Below are 17,395 nucleotides of genomic sequence, written 5' to 3'. Positions count from 1 at the left end.
TGGCCTGAGGGGAAAATGTAAGAAGACCTCAGTCTAACAAACATTTTTGGGGGCAGTCTAGATTATTGCTGCTTGGATGCTGTTAGCACTATTAGATATGAAATCACTAATTAACAGTCTTTATGGGGACATGATACTTAACTATTCCTGTGGCCAGTGTGATAGTTTCCCAAGCACAGGTTGACTGCTGCTTATTCATGGATTTGTCTGTGCTGTGAGATTGAGATTTTTAGCATTCCCCATGCCATTCTGAGTGTCACAGTGACGCTCTTCCAGTCTGCATGATCAGTAGTTAGCTGAGCATCATCCCACTAGCGTGTGCCACAGTGATTTCAGCACCTCTCTTTAAGAACTTGTGTTGACTGGAGAGTGAGTGCTGTGCATTCGTCATGCATTATATCGCATTCTAGTAGACAGCTCTTCTAGCTCCCTGTCTGCTCAGGACAATGAGATTTATGGATAATTGCTCCCTTTAGTCTCATAAGACTTTCCATGTGGACGCTGTCCATTGTGTACCATGCTGGAAATAGGATTTACCATTTAAGAACTGGGGCCAGCTGTTCCAATACCAGTGCTACAGCAGTGGCTGGAATGTGTGCTCCATCCTCGTGAGACATTTCAAATACTGGCATTATTTGTAGAAACTTCTGTGCGCAACAGCCAAAAGCCCGGCAGTGAACCAAGCAGCAGGTTCACATCACAGGTTTCCTGACATCTGCTTCTTCCTGGACCAAACATGGTCCAAATGAAAACCAGCAGATCAGTAAAACACTCTTCCAGCTAAAGCACTTTTTGCTTCTAGAACCCTCAAGAGCTGGGGTTTTTGAAAGCAATAGTATCTTCTGAGAAACTGAGGTGGCAGTATTTGACTAGGAAAGTCCATTTGTTTGTATTTAGACTTCCATCAAGGAGCATTTGAAATTATGAATGCAATTCCTCTTAGTGTTGATGGGAGCTATACCACAAAAATTATCATTTTAACACAGCAATTATCATTATATTTGACTAGCATTCTTCCCTCCCTTATCATCTCTTCTGCTTTTTTACTGACACTGTAGTTTCTCTGAGACAGCCCAATCTTCTGGTCTTACACAGCACTACATGGTAACGTTATTGTGATAATGGTGTGCTCATTCTTCCACAGCAATAATCGAGACTCCTTGTTGAGAGAAATTACGAGGCTCTGACAATTGGACTGCCTCATAAAACAGCAGTGCAAGCCTTAAAACAAAAGAAATTAAACAAGACTGTAAATTAATGTCTGTATGAGCAGTAGGGCCTCCACTTAATAACTTCACTTCTCTGTGGGCTGATAGGGCTTTTAAGAGGTCTGTTAAAGCGTACAAGCACTAATTCTCTTGTTTCTTCCTTTCTTCTCTCAGGATGGCAGCACAGCACTTTCAATAGCCCTGGAAGCTGGACATAAGGACATAGCGGTTCTCCTTTATGCCCATGTCAACTTTTCCAAAACCCAGTCACCGGTTAGTACACAGCCTCCTGTAGTTTATGTTCTGCCTTGCTGCTGCTGATCAATATAGTGAAATGTAAACAAGAAGTGTACTCCCTGACAGCTGTACAGCAGTACAGCACATGAAATTTTGAGTTTATTCATAAGATAATTTCTGTGCTGCTAAGTGGAATGTGCGTTTTAAAATACATGGTGACTGCAGAAGGTTGAAGCCTGGCTGGGGGATAGTTCCTGCTTCTCCTCCCAATTACCAGGGGGTACAGATAGCTCACTAGCAAGGTTCACTGATTCTGGCTAGTGCACAGAGGTGCTGTTGTATCATTTTAATGATAATTATTGACCTGGAAACTGAAACATAGCTGTTCTAGGTGTTTTGGCAGCTATCCACCTCTTCTCTAGCCCTGACTCACTCTCCTGATAAACTGCTGCTAAACATTTCACTGTCTAAACAACGTGTGCTCTCAGTTAAAAGGCTGTACGATAGCTGGCACTTTGCTTCCTAAAATAAAAAAAAGAAATTATCTGTACAATTAAAGGTAAGGAATTGAACAGAGTAACTTTGAGTGTTGTGTTTTCTATCAGCTGGCTGGAATAATTTCATTTTGATTAACTCTTCTTTCTTCTTTTTTAGGGCACTCCTAGGCTTAGCAGAAGGACATCTCCTGGTCCCACCCACAGAGCCACGTTTGAGTAGTAGCATATAAATATCTGTAAAAAATCTCTATGCCATCTTTAAGCTGCTAAATGTTACTGTTTTACTGAGACAGATACTGAATGTAATTGTCTTGTGCCTGAACTCACCAGCGAAGTGAAAGCAGAGATCTAGTGCTAAAGATAGAAAACTGTAAACTTGAAGCAAGCATAAAGTAGTGCTCAGTGGAGAACCTTAGCCAGAACTGTTCTTTTGCTCACATACTCATCTTTCTGTACACTGGCATAAATCCTGTTTTTCTTTGTTGTAGATTATCCTTTCGTATGTTATGTGCAAACTAAGACTTCTAAAGCTGTCAATGCAGGGGTATCCCAGTGGCTTATTTCTAGTCATTCTAAAATGTATTTACTGTGCCTAGACTTCATCACAGTAAACTTCTCATAAATTTCATTCCAACATGATTTTCATGTTTTTAATTACTTTGAAATTCAGAAGTTGCAGTTGCTTATGTAGTCAGCTCCATGGATCTTGAGCTGGTGGGTGAGTGGGTAGGTAATGGGGATAGAGCCTCTTGTCAGGTCTGAAGTTCACTAAGTAAGTTGTTGCTAATTGGGGATAATGTATAACTTTTTATATAAAAGATACTAGTATCTATAAAATTAACTCACACAGTATTTTCAACATTTTATATTCCTTAATAATTAAAACCTACATGAAGAATTACATGTCCTGTTACCATATTTTTATTAACTGTGTCAGTCTATAAGCTCCATATATGTTTATTGGAGAATAAAATTAGAGGTACCAGCTGTATATTCCCCTTGAGTGGAATTGAGTGTAGTTCTTGGTGAGTATTTATGGAATGCTATTACCTTGTCACATTCACTTTAGTCAAGTGTATTGAAATGTTTGAAGTGCCTTAGACTCTTGCCGTATTTTCAGAATAAAATTTCATTATGCTGTTTTACTCCTCTCCTGTTTTACTTGTGATTTGTCATCATCCAGAAATGCTGCACATTACAACTGCAGCAGGAAAACAAGCTAAATTGGTAAATCATGGCAGGGAGGACTGGACAGTGCCCACATGAGGCTTTTCCTGATGACTGGAGGAACTTTGCCCAAGATGATCCGCCTTTGCTGGTCTTGCACATGTTGCCAAGGCTGCACCCTTTGCTGTTTGGTTAAGAGGTGACCTCTCAGCCTTGTGAAGCATCTTGGGGAGGTGTTGAAGGACTGTGTTCAAGCAGTTTACTTGAACTGAAAAGTATCTATCAACTGAAATAAAAGCATTTGAGCTTTATCTTACAAACAATCCTGGCAGCTTGGTGGATGGGATGCTTTTTAGATGGCATCGAAGCTTTTAGATGGCATTGAAGCAAGTCCTAAGCTAGTGCCTATGTATCCTTGTCAGTTCTGACCTACCTGATGAGACAGAAAGACACCTCAGTGCCTTCCTTCAAGGGATCTGAACAGTTCTGTTACACTCTGCCCTTTGTCCTTCTCTCCCTAAGTCCTTATCAAACAGCTTTTCCTACAAAGTCCCTTTGAAATAGGGACTCACTGAAGCCATTCTCACTTTGGCCTACATTGACTGGGTGACTTGGCCTGCCAAGAAGTTTCTGTGAGCTCTGTCAGACCTGGTTTGGTCCAGCACTGCAGGTACGGTGTGATGACCAGTGCTAGGCTAGTACCCCAGTGCTTGCGAGTGTCTCCTGGACAAAGGGCAGGTGAAGTATCTCTGTTGGGGGGGACATAGCACAGTGGTCCCAAACAAGCCCCCCCACCCCTTGAGGTCAGTCAGTTTTTACTCTTGCACTTCTCTGGCCAGCTTCTCTTCTCACTCTTCACTTGGCATCTAATAAATTGTGGATGCTCTCTCACCTCGATGCTACATGCTATAGGTATAGAGGTACATCACCCAACAAGCCAAATCACTGTGAAAATAAGGTCTTCCCTCTGACACAAGACTGACAGCAAAGAGAGCAGCAGCTGAAAAAACAAACAAACAAAAAACCAGAAAAATGTCACTCACTTTGCCATCTGTCAGTGAGTGCAGGCTGTCCTGTGTAATAGGGAGCTGAATTGTGAGGCACCCACCGAATGACCTGAGATTGCATCATACATAGTACACAACTGCAGTGCCAGCTTCCCAATGAATTCCTCATTCCCTTAGGATCTGGGTGGTTTTATCATTAAACAGAATTAGTGCAAGTTGGATCTCCCTGGCTTGGGCATGGCAAGAGTTGCTTTTGAGTCTTTTTCAGATCTGTTGATCTGCCATCTCCTGCCCCAGTTGAACAACTGTCTGGAAAGCAAAGGCAAGAATCTGTTCTTGTCTTCATGAGTTTAAAATACACGTGGTGCTAGAGATAAACAAATCAAGCTGATGAAGTGGAGAAAATGGATGACTGCTTTAATCTTTCTCCAGAACTTAATCTAATTTTACAGAAAATCCAGTTCAGTTACTTATACATGCTTGCCTGTATCTCATGGATTAAATTCTTGTCTAGCGGAGAGACATACTGCCAGGACAGAATTCGGAACACGAGAAGGTTTCTAATTTCAGTTTTACCAAGAATGTAATTTTTATTTAGCACTGGGTTGACCAAAGCCAGACTACTTGTGCTTTTTTAAGGGTGTTAGTGATCACACATTTAACTCTTGACTTTTATCTTATGACCGTAGTTTTAGGTAGTCTTTAGAGGAGTGGGGAGTTGGACTTCATGTGTCCGTTCCAACTTGGACTTCATGTGTCCGTTCCAACTTGAGATATGCTGTGATTCTGTGGGGCTATGATGGCAGTTTTAAAGCATGTAGATTATGCTCCAAAGTCTGACTGATAAAGAGTATGCTGAGCCGTCTGATAAATGTTCTCTTCAGTAGTGCCTCTGTATTGCCATAGGAAATAGGTTAATTAGTAACATGTCTAGTGGATCTTTACCCCCAAAATAGTTTTTAAACGATGGTCTCTGTTGCTGTGGTCTTACCTTGCTACTGAGCTTCATTTGCACGTGCTATTTGTACAAACTATAGCCTAACTCCCTCTTTGTACATAATGGAGCTAAAAAAAGAATGTAAAATGCCCATGAATATAGCTTTCCAGAGCAGAGGGCCATGACTGTTATTTTCCATGCTGGAACAGGTTTCTGTTTCTCCCTGCAAAAACCAGTGGGAGTGATGGGATTGCTGGATGTGCAGCTATCATAAAAGGGTTTAAAGCAACTAGTCTGGTAGTCTGGGTGACTGATGACACAGCGAGAGTCACCAAAGGTACTTTAATACCTGCAAAAAAAGCATAAGAGGAGTAATGTGGAATAAACATTTCTTCTTTCTTTTGTTTTCGTCCCCCACCCCTGAATAGATCTGGTGTATCAGAAATTAAAACATTTTCTAAGTGACAGAAACCTGTGGAGGAATCTGACCACCCTGACACTATACAAGTGTCAGATTATGCAACTTGGAGTGCCTGCATTTATTTAGTTGCCATTTTCCTGGTAAGCAAAAGAAACTAACTGCCTATAGCTTCAGAAAATGTTAGATGAAGCTTTGAGCTCTGCATTTCTGTGCAATGTTCAGTTTTGCCCCCAAACCTCATTTTCCTGGGCTAAAACGCCTTGTTAAAGAAAAGTGACCCCAGTTTTAGCTGTATGGTAAAGTAGGCTGTTGTGGTATGCCATATCAGGAAGATTGCTGAAAGGAACCAAAATTTTGTATGTGTTAGTGAATATAAGTGAAAAGTACAAAATTAACTTGACTATCATACTAAAGTCAGTGAATATCACTTCTGGCTTAAAATCCTATTTGGGTAGACTTAATGATTAAGCACTTAAAAAAAAATAAGAAGAAAAAGAAAAAAAAAGAATAATTACTTCCCTTAGAATTTTGTTCTCTTAAATGGTACTCCCAGCTCCAAGAGGTGACACCTGAAGTACTTCATACTGTGGAAGTCAGGCCCTTCCCCAGGAAATAGTTAGGAGGTTCCCAAAAGTGTTTGTATCCTCTGATGCCCCTGATGCCAAGTTTAATTCCACCTAGTAATGCTGGATGGCATTTATCACCAGTGCTGGGATTAAGGGGCTTACCATGCATACCAGCTCTGACCTGAGCTCCCCCTACACACTCCTGCTGGCATTTGTTTTTCAGGTCAGATGATGATTGACTCTCAGTATATCCAAGCATGATGTTGTCATCACCTTTGAACTCTGACTGTCAGTGAATATATAAGAGATCTGGCACTTTTTCAAGACTGTAAAATATGTCACTGTCTTTTTCCAGATACATTGTCATACTTGTAAGTGAGTCTGCCACTTAAAAGGTGAGAGTTACTGGTGTAGAGTTTTATATTATGGAAATCAACCAACAAAATATTCATCTAAGAGCAACAACTGAAGGAAGCATTTTTTACAAGACATACTTGCAGAGGTTTTATCTTCTTGATACAGCTGGAAGAATTCAAGTTATTCTAGAAATAGCTTTTTAGTCCATTTCTCCTGGTGTCTCATACTTTTGGCTGAGAAGTCTGGCTGTTACAAGTCCAGTTCAACCATGGTGTGAATTAATGCAAGCCTTGGCGTCAGTCCCTGACACACAGGACTAGCTGTTTCCTGGAAGGAAAGCAGCCCAAATATTACAGGCATCTTCCTGCCTTTGAAAGGCACCAGCAAAGCTGGCCTAAACAACATTTAAGCATTCATGCTCTTACTGCAGCTGCAGACAGCTCTCCTCAGTGGACTCGGCCTGCATGCAGGTCTGTAAACTTCATCCCTTCCTGCTCTTCTGCTGGCACCCAGGTGTGTCAATTACAAACATTTCCTCACTAAAAAGAGATGCTTCAGTTGTTCAGTTCATGTGCTGATGCTTGGGCCTGTGTCTGAAGGCCTGGTGTGGGACAAGGGACAGAAGTAAGGGGCCAAAGAGCAATGTTGGAAGACATGCAAGGAGGATTTTGCATTAAATGCTTTTTGAAATGACCACAGTGAGATTAGAGGAAAGGGGTACCCAGGTTTAGGTTTGTTTCGTATTTCAGTTTGGAATTGTGGAAGTATTAGCCTTTACTATTCACAACTTAATGCAATGCCTGGGGAAGTAAATTTTAAAAATTCCTGCCTGTTTTACTTCACTTTGGCTGTTGTGTCTTTGTGCACACATGCACTGAAGGGAAGTGCTGGTTAAAGCTGAGCCACCTGGTTGCTGTTTTTTCCATCAGTTGCTGCAATTTTTATTTAGTTCGTGTAACATCATCCAATGTGTCAGTACCTTGGGCACCACTGGACAGTAAAGTGGTTTTAGCTGTTTAAGGAGCTGCAGAATTGCATGCTACCTGCACAAATATTTAGGAACCTATCTGTAAGAAACTACTCAGTAAACACAAGATTTTGTTGGTGGGTTGTTTTTTTTTTCAAAGAGGATTGTAACCACTTCTTAAAGTTGTTTGTAAAACAGCACATTTGTTTTCCTGACAGGTTGTTAGGCAACAAAAACAAAGCACATAAGTAAGTCATGCTCAAAGTAGTATTGTCTTACAGCTGTATACATCTGTGGTGGGTTGATCCTGGCTGGATGCCAGATGCCCACCAAACAACCCAGTCACTCCCTTCTCAGATGGTATGGGGAGAGAGAGAAGTCTGGTGGGTTGAGATAAGGACAGGGAGAGATCACTCAGCAGTTACTGTCACAGGCAAAACAGGCTCAGAGTGATTAGTTCAATTTACTGTCAATCAAATCAGACTAGGATAACAAGAAAATAAACCCCAAATCTTAAAACACCTTCCCTCTCCCCTCCCTTCTTCCCAGGCCCAACTTCACTACTGAATTCTCTGCCTCCTCTCCACCAGCAGCACAGGAGGACTGGAATGAGGGTTGTAGTTAGTCCATTACAAGTTGCTTCTGCTGCTCCTCCCTCCTCTTACCTTGCTCCAGTGTGGGATCCATCGCGTGGGAGACAGTCCTCCACAAATTCTCTACCTTGAATCCTTCCAATAGGCTGCGGTTCTTCAGTCCATTGTGGGTCCCCCACAAGGCCATGAGTTCTGCCAACAAACCTGCTCCAGCAGGCAGGAGTAGTCTCCTGGCAGGACCTGTGCATGCTGTCTCTATGATACACAGGAGACTGCTCAACAGTGGGCTTCCAGCAGGGTCACAGCCTCCCTTGTGTATCCACCTGCTCTGCCATGGCATCCTGCACAGGCTGCAGGTGGATCTCGGCTCCACCATGGACCTCCCTGGGCTGCAGGCTGCAGCTGTCTCACCATGGGCTGCACCATGGGCTGCAGGGGAACCTCAGCTCCAGCACTTTGGGCACCTCCTCCCCCTCCTTCTCCACTTTGGTGTCTGCGGAGCTGTTTCTCTCCAATGTTCTCACTCCTCTCTTCTAGCTGCTGTTGCTGAGCAGCTTTCCCCCCTTCTTATACGTATTACGTGTGGATACAAAAATGCTGCTAGCAAGAAATTTTCCTGTTTCTTTCTAAGCCGTGAGATACTTTTCTCTCTCACGAAGATATTAGCAGAAGTTCTATAAGCTATGAACACCTGCGACCTTGTAGAACTATGTTTATGGTATAATAGAAAAATATTTTGACAATGGATGTTTTAGGATTTTAGCCAATCACCCCAGGGGGTGGCTGATCTTTTGTCCAATTAGACTATGAAGAAAAAAGTCTATAAAAGAGTTTGTAAAATAATTAAATAAATCAATCTTTCTGCACAATTCCTGCCTGCTGGATCTCTCTCCTCCTCCCTACCACTGCGGGATGCAGTGATAATTATGCCCAAAGAGCTATCACCATCACTGATGGGCTCGGCCTTGGCCAGCAGGGGGTCTGTCTTGGAGCCAGCTGGCACTGGATGTGGAGAAGCATCTGGCATCTTCTCACAGAAGCCACCCCTGTGGCACTCCAGCTACCAAAACCTGGCTATATAAACCCAGTACAACAAACCTTTGTCAATATATCAGATGGTTCCTTACTACAGGTGATTAATGAATTCTCAAAACTTCTGTTGTAAGCGTTCCATTTCCTTAACTATTTTCAGTTTTTCCTGTTGAAAGAAAAAGCATGTTTCCACACACCAAAACTCCCACCCTATGCATCATTCTTGAAGAGATCTCAAGAATGAGAGGGTTATTAGGGAAAACAGGAGTCTTTAGGTAGTTGGCACCTGCTGTGAGCACTTCACCTGGGGCCTTAGAGCGAGTGGGGGCATGGCAGGCAAGCTTGATTGACCTTTTTTTCTCTCTATCATTTTATCCACCGGTGCCTTGTTGCTTCACCCTGTGCCACTTGGTGAGTGGTAGCCATTCTTCTTGAGAACCATGTCTATGTATGTTTGGTTAGCCAACACCATAAAAAATAAACTGCCTTTTTAAATAGTTCTTGCAATACAAAACTGCCCTTCAAGGACTTCTATGCAGAGACCTATAAATAAGGGCCTCATTATACTTGAGCAGATTATATTAAATACATTCAGCCGTGAATGACAAACCTCAATCTCCACGTACTCCAAACACCATTACACTCATTTGCAGGATTATTATTTAGATAATATAAGGGGTAACATTTATTTCAAAGCTGTATGTGTGCTTTGGAATCTTTAAGTGCTGATTTGAATGTAAGTAGCTAAGAGGTATTTCTAATAGACGTACTGGTAATTTTTTTTCAGCTTTTCACTTAATGGTTTTAGCACTGCTGCAGAAGCAGCCCTTGCTGCATTCTCTAGAGCTTTGGCTAGCTGCAGAGCTGGAAGGGTAGCTCATGCTCCCCCAGTAATGCTGTCCTTCCTCATTGAGCCATGTTAACTTTACTGAGGTGAAGATACGAGATTTCATTTGCACGTCATGGCGGAACTGGCAGATTAGGAAAGATCCTTCTCTACTTCCTGGCTATGGTATCACACCTTTCTCTGAGGCATGAAAAGCCACCTGCTCTGTCTGGCAGTCATCGTGCAGCACCCCTGCATTGCTCTTGGGCATTTTGCTGGAAAGGCAACTTTTCTCTAGTCCCAAGGGTGAGTGAGACTTGGAGTCAGACAGTTACAATCCCTTGGCAGTGAGGAGGTGGGAGCAGGCAGGGGCTGGCCCTGGAAATGGCTTGCCCCACTCCACCACCATGCACTCATTCTTGCAAATTTATCATGAGAATTTTCCAGTCCAACCAGATACATCTGTTCAGGGGCCCTTTATTGTGGTGGCTTAATCTGCATCACTAGCCTAGCAGGAGGAGCAAGAAGCACGTTATGCCTTCTGCATTTGATGATTTGGGAGAAGTGTGAGCAGAACAGCTGTACAAAGAGATTGGGAGAGATTAGAAACACAGTATGACAAAATGAGATTTGTTTTAGCAAAACCAGACTGAAGCAACTGAGGAAAAGTATTATGTATTTGTGGGCACAATAGAAAGTTGGAAATCTGTAACACTGAAAGAGAACTTGCCAGAGAGTTGCTTAAACAAGAATCAGCAGTGTGATGAGAACAAAAAATGATCTGTACATTTTTTGTCCATTTCAGGTGGAGCAGAGGCACCTGACACTGGAAGATGGAATGCAACTTGACACCATTTACAGTCACAGTGTCCCCAGCAGACAGGTCCAAAGTCTGCCACCCTCAACAGAGCAAACAACAGCTGCTAAAAAGTTGAAAGTTGAAAATAAGGAAGAAGTTTAAATGCGTAGTTTTGTTTTGATAAGAGACAAATCCTGTAAATAAGGAATTTAGAACATCTCACATTATGTGAGTGCTGAAATAATAAGCTCTGCAGATGGTTTGCAAAGAGACAGGCAAAGAGATACAGAAAACTCTCCAGGTTAGTTCTGCAAAACCAGGTTTTAGTTCTCAGGAAATTTGGGTGAGTTTTAAAATGAATTAAATTAATATTGAGTTTGTTTCCATCTTTGTCTCACATGGTAACTGCCTATTCCAGCCTTCACACAACTCATATTTGGTCAGAATATGGTCAAGAATTGAAAGCAAAGAAGACACATATTCATGTGAAAAAAGGTATGTATCTGAGTTTATGAAAACATGCTACAGATATGACTGTAAATGCCTCCTTTAAGCTGGATGAACAAAATCATCCAGTGCCTTCCCACTGTGCCCTGTAGATCTGATGGAGAGCCCAGCTGCAACCTAGCACATGCTGGCTGTTCCCCCTCCCTCAGCCTTCCCCATGACTTCTCTGTGGAGTGGGGAGACCTCTGCAGGCAGGATAAATCCAGCACTGCTGCAGGCGTGCAGAAGACAACGGCCCGATTCTCTGACAGGGCAGTTAGTTACAGGGGTTTGTTGGGGTTTGAGTTTTTGTTTATGTGTTTCTTTTTGAGTATGGGTTGGGGTTTTTTGATTGGTTGAGTTGGGGTTTTGTTTGTTTGTTTCAGTATTCTGGTATTAGTTCATTAATTCTTCCTCTTTTAATAACCCCCTTTCAAGTGTTGACATATCAGGGCTGCATGTATGAGCTGACACATGCAAATCTTGGTCACAATTATTTTCTCTAATTTAACATTGAATTAGTAGCCCACTGCTTTCTACACAAATTTTGTGCAAAGAGACCAACAGTATTCTCACCTAAGATCTGGTGTCAGGAGATGGAAAAATGCTGTGCCCTGTAGCCCAGAATTGCCTTTGGAAGAAGGGATGAACACTGTAAAACAATTGCTAACAGAAAGGTAAGCTCCATAGGCAGAGAAAGGAACCTTGCCATGTAACCCTGTGCTAAACCACAGGATTTCTACAGCTCTTCTACCAAGTCAACATGGAAGAAGTTCAGGAGCCTGACTTTACCTTCTGAGAAAACTCTGGGGGTTGCATTCTTTCACTTGTAAGGAACTAGTCTACCCAAGAGGTACTGGATGGCTACCCAGGCTCTGAGATCTACCTCTGCTCTAGGAATTAAAGTTCTCTTCAAATTACAGGATGATTTTCTTGAGGATGCCAATAAAATTACCTGCCATGAAATCTGGTGCAGGAGACATATTTCACACGAACAGGTCACCCCAGCCCCCACTCCTCACCAGAGGGCAGATCAAAAGGGGCACTTGCCCTAACTTACAGCAGCAAAGATGATGGCTGTAACTCTTTTCCAACTGCAGGAAGGTTTCTGTATTATTCTCCTCAAGACTGCAAGAAAAAAGGTTCTTCAAAGGCAGGAACAAACCTGAAAAAAATCACCTATCATGGACCTGAACAGGGGTTTCGATGGTCTGCTGCTGGCATGCATTGTTACTGAGAAACATGAAAACAAGCTGAGTTGGATGTGCTTGTCCAACACATAAATACTTGACCTGAGGAACTAGCTATTCCAAAGAATTAATCCTGAAATGTAATACAGACTGCCTGAAAGTACCTGAAGTAGGTGATTGCCCTCCACAGAGAGCAAAGCTGATCCTCTTCTGTGGCTGAGCACAGCCAAGTGTGTTGATCCTAAAGCTGAACAAAAAGCACAAACAACAGCGCAAGGATGCCTAGGTTGTCATCCTGAACTGCCATGTCTTTTCTTGAGATACTGGTGGGGCAAAGGTAGAGAGGAGACTGCATGTGGAAACTTAGTCTTGACTTTAAATGAAGCCTTGGGCACAGCATGAGTCCAGAATTGCAGGGAAAATGTGCAGCTCTTCTATCGCTACCCTCTCTACTTCTCTCTAGCATTGCTGATGGTGAGTAAACTAGTGAGTCTCTCATCATAGTGACATTGTGTTTCCTACTATTCAGTAGCATCCAAATAGATCTAAGTGTGCAGAAGTCACTCCTTCTGTCCCCTGCTAGGAAAAGGGTTGTATTAACTGGCATTTTGAGGCCATTCCTGAATTCCAGTATTCCACTGTCTCCTTTTACCACCACCACCATCACTGGTCCACTTCTGAAGTATGATCAACAGTGCAATCTCATATGACTTGGTTTGGGACATCAGTTATTTTGACCATCTTAGGTAGTTAACTAGTGCCCCCTAGAAGTTAATATTGATAATAACAATTATTTTAGATATATTCTTGAATAGGAATAAAAGATATTATTTGTTAATAACATTGCCACCCTTGATAACAGCTCCTACTTTAACAATACCATGATTGTAACCAAGGGACTATTCTTTCCGAAAAAAAAAAGGAAAAAAACTCAGGTACATGAGTGTATCTATGTGTAATTTTCACATTGTTCCTCAAGTTTGTTTTGAAAAAAGACAGGAGGGATCTCACTACAGTGTTGGGGTCTCCTCCCCCGCCGTGTAGCCCTGGGAGAGGGGCCCTGAGGGCACAGACACGGGGTTTCCCTGCCCCTGCTCAGCCTCGTTCCCACTGGTTGGTTTGTGTTCCCTGCGCGGGCAGAAGGACCCTTGGTCCCGTGACTGGAACAGTTCCTCGGCAGAGCTCCGGCCATGCGGCTGGAGAAATAAACATCTCTGAAACAGCTAGCAAGAATCTGTCTGTCCGTATATATTTCCTTTCCACAGGACTCCTGGTTTGGTATATGCATGTTGCAGTAGCCCCACTGCAACACTACAGCACATAAGAATAAACAGCTACTCAAAGTTGGTTAAAGCATGTATTCTTCACCCAGAGGACCAAATCATCGGCAAGCTGATGGGCCATAAAGCAAAGTGAGTATCCAGGCAGGTATTTAAGGTATGTATCATTCAGGCAGTAGAACACAGTGAGTCCTGCAAAGAGGAATTATGGGCTATTATGTTTATAATAGAGACTCGGGCAATACTAGAGGTGTACCCTACTTACCTTAGGTGCCTAATGAACAATCTTCTTAGATGTCATTATTGTGAATTCACAGAAGCTGCCTTCCAGTGGAAAGGCAATCTCCATGCCTTGGTTTCTTGAAATCAGGTAAGAGAAAAGAATGACTTAAACAACCATGCAGAGAAGATAACTCTTTGTTCTCAACCTCATCATGTGCTATCTGTTACAATTTCAAACTCTGAGGATATTTTAAAATATTTTACTCAGACAATGTGAATATTTTCATGCACTTAGCTGGGATGGCTAACAACTTTATTCTGGCATCTGCAAATGCCCTGTTTGCATATAAATGACAAAAAATTAAGATGACTAATTAGTTTTTATACAGTGTTTCCATCACCTTTCAAGGTATCTCAGTGTCTCGACAAAGCCAGCCTAATTAAAATTAATAACACTTGAACTCATTTGTAACAGTGTGTCATCTTCCTTACCAGCTTCTCACCAATAGTATCAGAGGAACTCAATGACTGTTAATTACCAAATGTGCATATATGATGTACAGAGATCATCAACCCCAACACTGCTGACAGAAACACAAGTGATAGAAGAAAACTGTTGCCTAAGGAAGCCAACTAAGTGCTCTGATTATCTTGATAGCACTAAGTAAAGCTTTACTTGATAGGCATAGATTTCCTGGGACCCAGATCTCCCAGGTCCCTTCTTTGGACTGGATTCCTAGCATGGAGGTGGGATGACAACACAAACCCTTGAAGATGGAAAGACCCAATTCACTGTCCATAGCATTTAGGGACCACCTCTGAACTGCCCAGTTGCTCTAGGAGCTCTGGGGCATGGAGGCTGGAATGGGAGAGGCTGCAGGGGAAGAGAGGCCGGCCGACAGCAAAGAAGAAAGCCTCTTTCCCATGCTAGGAAATGCAAAAGGTCAGCAGCTCACATCAAGTCATTTCACAGCATGACTGATTAAGTAACAGTCATTTGACTTTGATTAAAATATTTGGAAGAGCTCAGCTGTTTCTGGAGGCAATTCTGATACCCCTGCCCCACCCAGTGGATCTGAAAGGCTTCCCACAGGAAATGGGAAGAAATGGGGGAAGAGCAGCACAACACTTTGCTCTCAAGCATGTGTGCTACACTCACTGATTTTAATGGGAAGTCTCACAGAATACTCCCCTGAGAGCAGTAAATTATGTGAAAAATATATTTATTTAGGCTTAAGGAAAAAAGATGAAAATAAATCAGAAGGAGATATTGTAACAATAACCTTGCTTCTATTGAGCATCAGAATTATGTGCAACAAATAATAATACACAAATAAAAAAACTGGATGGATAGTAAATTGACATAGCAAAACCTACCCCTTCTGTTACCTCAGCTGTAAATGTCCTTCAGAACCACAGAGTTTCAGCAGCTGTAAGTTTCTGAAGATCAAGAATGCAAAATAATAAAAACTTGCACCATTTAGAGAAGGCATAGGTAATAAAGCAAGTGCTTTATAATTTGAAATGATCTATTTCTTCCTTTAAATCCCAATTGGTTTGCTCAGTGAAGTGGAAATTTAACTGTATCTATTAAAACATTAAAGACCATAAATAAAAAACTAGCAATTAATTGTGTTGCCTATTTTTAAGATGCTGGAGCTTAGTTTTTCATACTCTGGCAGTCTATCAAACTCAGCTCCATTACAGATGTCTTAGAGCTGAATTGATGATGATATTCAAGACTAAGGGCATTCTCTTCAGTAGTCCTACCCTGATGAAGGAGCTCAAACGTATAGCTTATGCGACTCTATCATTCTTACTGTGTGAATTAGGAATGTTAGAAATGTCAGCTTAATGAGTCATGCAAGAATCTTCAATGTTCTAAGTCACTGGATCCAATTAATTTTCAAGTGTGCCTAAAATGAACAATGAATACTGAGAAGAAGCAGTTCAGTGGTTTTCTCCACACTTGCTTTTTAACTTCTATTTTATACGTTGGGCCTAATAATGCTTTCAAATAGCTATCCAAGTCAATTATTAACCATGACTGAAATTTTCAAGTGGCTGACAGGGTGTTTTCTTCAGCCTTTATGTCTGCAATGAAATTATTCCAATTTGCATGAACAAACGAGGAAACGAAGAATGTAGGTTTTAGTGTAAAAAAATGCTATTTTTTTGTTAGTAGTAAAATTAGTCAGGGTGGAAATATGATAAACATATGCATTTTTTAAGTATCTCCATTCTATTTGCTTCATTGAACTTGAAAACTGCTTTGGTTTTGTATTATATTTGGCATAATGTAACAAAGTGAATTTTGTTTCCAGTTAATCCTGTTTTTATTGAGCAGTGTGGGACAATCTCATTCGCTGGACTTGTTGTGGTGGTCAAGGCCACCACAGAAGTGACCAAGGAGCCACCAGACCGAAGAACAGTGGAAATCTGCTGGTGGGCAGGTACCAATGTACAGAAGTGCCACAGTAGTCACAGCGAGTTCCCATAGTCCTTCGTCGTGATATGTAGATTACTCCCAGTTAGTTGGCCCATTGGCCTACCGCCCCCTTTCTTCCCTATAAGTCTTAGTTCCAGAATGTTCTCCCCTCCTCAACACCCCATTGGTTGTTGTATCCCAACTCCTCCCTCCATGTTTCCCCGTTGGTTTGTGTACCCTGGACCCCCCTGTGCTGCTCCCCTCCGCTCTTTCTCCATTGGTCTCTGGCCCTCTCTCTGCCCCTTCTCCTCCCCATACTTAATTCCTGGACGCTGTGATATCCAGGCTCTTTGCCCCTGGATCCCTTAATGTATGGAATAAACTCTGTCCGTGGAACTCCACACAAAGAGCCCCTCCAGCCTCTTTGTTCTCAGCGTGGTTCACCAAAGTGCTTGTGTGTGTATGTGCTTACCCACCCCGGGTGTTGCGTGAGTGTGCGAGAGCTGTCTACACTCTGCCCAGGCAGACTCTCATAGGATGCTCTGGGAACAGTCGTGATGTTGCGGTGGTCAAGGCCAGGGCAGAAGTGGCCATGGAGGCACTTTTGTACATTAGTACCTGCCTACCAGCAGACCTCTGCTGTTCTTGGGCCTGGTGGCTCCTTGGTCACTTCTGTGGTGGCCTTGACCACCACAACATCTTCCCCCTCTTTACTAGAAGAGAAATCTCTTCCCATAGCCCTTAATAAAACTTTCTTAAGGCAACTAAAAAGAAACAAAGCCAGAAAAATAATTAAAATCATTCCCAGAATTGTTTTAACAATAGACGCTACCCAGCTTGATATGGACTCACAGCCATGAAGGGGAAGAGCCATTTGTTGTAACAGGTAGGCTTTTCTTTATTTTTACATAAATAATTTTTACCATAACCCTGACATTTGGACCATTAAACTCTAGATTCTCATTAATGTGTATCTTGCAAACAAACGTGTCTGCTTAGGCACCCATCACTTTTCTCAGTTGTGGCTCATCTGAAGTTACTGATGTGAAGGCTCTCTTGCCCCATACTTATTGGAAGAATACCAATATCCAGAGTGTGAATAAACACGCTGCTTCAGTGGCCATTAAGGCCTGCTATGGCAGGCCTGTTCTCCAACTTGGGATACGCATGATGCT

General features: G+C 42.2%; 1 protein-coding gene and 2 long non-coding RNA genes across 6 annotated transcripts in view; all 3 read left to right on the top strand.

Moving 5' to 3' along the window:
* The window catches only part of KANK1 (KN motif and ankyrin repeat domains 1), a 129,404-nt gene extending 126,317 nt beyond the window's left edge, over positions 1–3,087 (top strand). For all 4 annotated transcript variants that reach the window (XM_048291665.1, XM_048291664.1, XM_048291666.1 and 1 more), the window contains 2 exons: positions 1,383–1,481; positions 2,100–3,087. In XM_048291665.1, coding sequence (XP_048147622.1) covers positions 1,383–1,481; positions 2,100–2,162 — 162 coding nt within the window. In that variant the 3' untranslated portion in view covers positions 2,163–3,087. The remainder of the gene's footprint in view (positions 1–1,382; positions 1,482–2,099) is intronic.
* Positions 3,088–10,233: 7,146 nt separating this feature from the next.
* Positions 10,234–13,108, top strand: LOC125319986. Its single transcript, XR_007200951.1, has 2 exons — positions 10,234–10,915; positions 11,059–13,108. It is a non-coding gene; the product is annotated as an uncharacterized LOC125319986 (long non-coding RNA).
* A 415-nt stretch (positions 13,109–13,523) lies between these two features.
* LOC125319978 lies at positions 13,524–16,627 on the top strand. Its single transcript, XR_007200947.1, has 2 exons — positions 13,524–13,940; positions 16,117–16,627. It is a non-coding gene; the product is annotated as an uncharacterized LOC125319978 (long non-coding RNA).
* Positions 16,628–17,395: the final 768 nt, after the last annotated feature.

Source organism: Corvus hawaiiensis, chromosome Z, assembly GCF_020740725.1.
Source record: "Corvus hawaiiensis isolate bCorHaw1 chromosome Z, bCorHaw1.pri.cur, whole genome shotgun sequence".
Lineage (NCBI taxonomy): Eukaryota > Metazoa > Chordata > Aves > Passeriformes > Corvidae > Corvus > Corvus hawaiiensis.
This window is presented reverse-complemented; position numbering and strand designations above follow the sequence as displayed.